Genomic DNA, 3,296 nt, shown 5'->3' on the forward strand with positions numbered 1-3,296 from the left:
AGACACGCGCGCGCGGTAAATTGACTTTTTAGCGCGCGCGGGACGTTTTCGCCAGCTTCAGCGGTGGCGGGAAACTAGCGCCCGCGTGGGAAAAAGCGGCCGCTCTCGCGTTACATTTGGCGCGCCGTGTCCGGTGCGCCTATAAATTGCAGCGCCTCTGCCACTTTCTCCATCTCTCCGTCGCCCTTTGCCGCTCTCTTCATCTCTCCATCGCCCTCCGCGCTCTGCCGCCGACACGCCACCACCGCGCCACCATGCCGCCTCGCCGCCGGGAAGGTACGGGCTACCGCGGCGTCCGCGTGCGTCCGTCCGGCACCTACTCCGTCGAGATTCGGTCGGGCAGCGGCATGCGGCTCCGTCTCGGAACCTTCGACACCGCCCAGGAGGGTGCCCGCGCGTACGACGCTGCGGCGTGGCGCCTCCTGCGGTCCCGTCAGGACATGAACTTCGCCGACGTGGCGACGAGGGAGCGCGCACAGGAGTTGGCGCCTTTCCCGCGGCCTCTCACTGACGAGGATCATTGCAAGCACCGGAGGCGGGAGTATCGTCTCAGGCTGGCCGAGATGGACGAGCAAGCCATGACGCTGTGGAGCCATCGCTTCCCGGAAGACACCAACGAGGAACAGTTCTTCGCCCAGAGGAGGGCGAAGAGGGCGAAGAGAAGGGAGGAGCGAGCCGACTATCACGAGGACAAGCGAACGCGGAAGGCGGTCGCTAAATACAACCAAGCGCTAGGAGATGCATCCTCCTGGAACTCCAGCGACGAGCGGTTCCTTGACGCCTACGCTCCGACGTCGGATGAGGAAATTACTGAGACAGAGTTCGAGTCGGACGAGTAGTAGTAGTAGTAGTAGTAGGAGAACTATATATACGAAACCAAATATGTATCGAATCGTAGTAGAAAAAACTGAAATTTAGCGCGCCTGCTGAAGCGGCGTGAGCGCGCTTTAATTTACAGCGGCCGCTGGAGCCAGCGCACCACCGCACGCAAAAGCTGGCTAACCCAGCATTGTATCGTGACTTTTAACGCGCGGCGCGTTGTGCGGACTGTTGGAAATGCTCTAGTGCGCAGGGAGGTTGCAACAGTCGGCCGGCAAAGGCTGCAAATTAGTCCATCATCCACGCTCTCCGGACTCCAGCTTTCAACCCAGTTCCCGTGCTTTGATCTTGAGTACACATTTTTGTGTGCTAAAATGTTTGATCTTTTTACCATGCTTAAGTACTACACATTTTTGTGTGAACGAGGGCTCCTCTTTGTGGTCTTGTGTAAGGGCCCCTGGTATGACAAGGCTGGCCCTGTCTCCTGGAACCGCGCCGCTCCGGCGAGCCACCATTCGCCGGACGGATCCGCCACTGTCTCCTCCTCCCTTTCCTTCCATTCTCCTTATTTTCCTCCCTCCAATCTCTCTCTCTCTCTCTCCCTCCCTCCAATCTCTCTCTCTCTAGACCGCGGAGCCCAGCCTGCCTTGTCGTTCCCCGCCTCCGCCAGGGACCGCCAGCACTGCCCACACATTGGTCGTCGACGCGATCGATGGCGAGGTCCGACTGCGTCGGCCGCCCAGCCTCCTCGTCTGCGCTCCGCCCTCTGCACAAACACAAACACTCACTACCAGAGGAAGCACACATGCACTAGTATCAAAAATACAAGTACACCATTATGGGAAGTACAAGTTGCATAAAAGAATTTCGTCGAAGGGTGTGTCTAGGTTTAAGTCGACTAAGACTTATTCAAGTCTAAGTCAAGTAATATGACATGTAAGAAAGGAAAAGGCAAAATTAAAATAAAAAATTGCACGGATCTTGACATAAGATCCTACAAATATAGCATCGACTGAGACTTAGCGATCCTATTTGTCGAAACCTATCAACAAGAGTAGGTATAAAGCACCCTCATCCTTCGTTCTGGCAAGAAAACCTTATCAAAACTCTCTGATTGCGACACTTAGCACACATGGGTTGCGTCACAAGTTGCCATCAGGGATATTTAGGAGTAACCTTTGCAAGGGGTACTCATAATATTGGTTTTCAAAAATGTCTCACTCGTCACGGGGGTGCTCACGAAGCTGGCTGGCTGGCCTCTTTCCGCGGACATACATGTTATGTAGTACCATTAGTGATTGCAGGACTGACTTCCCTTTATTCTTTGTTCATCTTTTTTTTTTTGTTTCAAGATTGTTATCTTGTTCATATTCCGATCGAATGAGTTATCAAGGAGCATGATCATAGGGTCAGTTTTGTTGGAGGCCTGATCAGTATGCCTGAGAAGCCTGGAACGATGGAAAAAATTGCCTGGTCAGGCTAGCCTGCCGCTCAACTGTTTAGGGCATCTCTAGCCGCGTTTTTAGAAGGCCTTTTCAGGTGATTTTTTCGCGCCGGCGTAAAAAAAACGGCCCAGTCGCATTTTCAGAAGCCCGATTTTTTCTGGCCTGGGCCGAAAACAGCGCCGGCGGACTCAGGCCGAACCCGGCGCGCTGGGGGGCGCCCGGAGGCGCCGGGGCGAGCTGTTTTGGCGCGAAAAAGCCGCGGGCCAGCCGCGTCAGCGACACGGCGCCTTGTCTTCCCCCAACGGCCTCGGTTCCCGCGGGAAATCAATGCCAAGGCTGCCGCCGGTCAGCCTTACCATCGATTCCTCACGGGCGGCGCGTCACGGGACGGCGCGCCGACGCCTTCCCTCCCTCGCACGCGTACACACGGGTGTGGCACGGCTATATAGCCGGTGGCCTGCACTCGCCTGTGCCCACACCAGCCCCGCCCCTCACCGCCGCCCAGCCCCTCCCTCTCCCTACCTCTCCCGAGCGCCGCCGACCAACCCCTCACTCTATCTCTCTACCTCTCCCGAGCCCGTCGCCATGGCGGAACGCTTCCCCGGAGACGAGGCGGCGGCCAACGGCTTCGGCCGCCGTTCGCTCCGCGAACAGGAGTCCTGGCTCCTATTCCAGGCGAACATCCCGGCGCCGCCGGACATGCGCGCCGGGCCGACGGGGTGGAGACTCAGTGCCGGGGGAGTGCCCATTCCCCCGTTGCCCGACACCGTGGCGAAGCCGAAGTACTTCGCCGAGGAAGTCGAGGTCGTGCGCGCCTCCCTCATCGATGCCCAACTCTCCCACCCCCAGTACGCCGCCGACAACCACGCGGCTTGGGCGGCGTATTTCGAGCGCCGCCAGCAGCAGCGCTTGGCGTCCACCAACGGCGCGCCGGTGGTCGGCGGCCGGCAGAATAGCGAGGGACGCCACCTGTGGTGGGGCGTCCCCGGCCGCACACTCGAGGGCGTGCTGACGTACCTCGAGGGCGGCAAC

General features: G+C 58.4%; 1 protein-coding gene across 1 annotated transcript; it reads left to right on the plus strand.

Annotated features, from left to right (window-relative positions):
• Positions 1 to 254: 254 nt before the first annotated feature.
• LOC147983963 (uncharacterized) lies at positions 255 to 839 on the plus strand. Its single transcript, XM_087540928.1, has one exon. It carries the CDS (start codon positions 255 to 257, stop codon positions 837 to 839), a length of 585 nt encoding a protein of 194 aa, XP_087397054.1.
• Positions 840 to 3,296: the final 2,457 nt, after the last annotated feature.

This window comes from Triticum urartu, chromosome 2A (assembly GCF_056163025.1).
Source record: "Triticum urartu cultivar PI428250 chromosome 2A, HENAU_Tu73, whole genome shotgun sequence".
Lineage (NCBI taxonomy): Eukaryota > Viridiplantae > Streptophyta > Magnoliopsida > Poales > Poaceae > Triticum > Triticum urartu.

Coding starts and splice junctions, on each gene's coding strand:
- LOC147983963 (XM_087540928.1), top strand. CDS start 255: ATGCCGCCTCGCCGCCGGGAAGGTACGGGCTACCGCGGCGTCCGCGTG.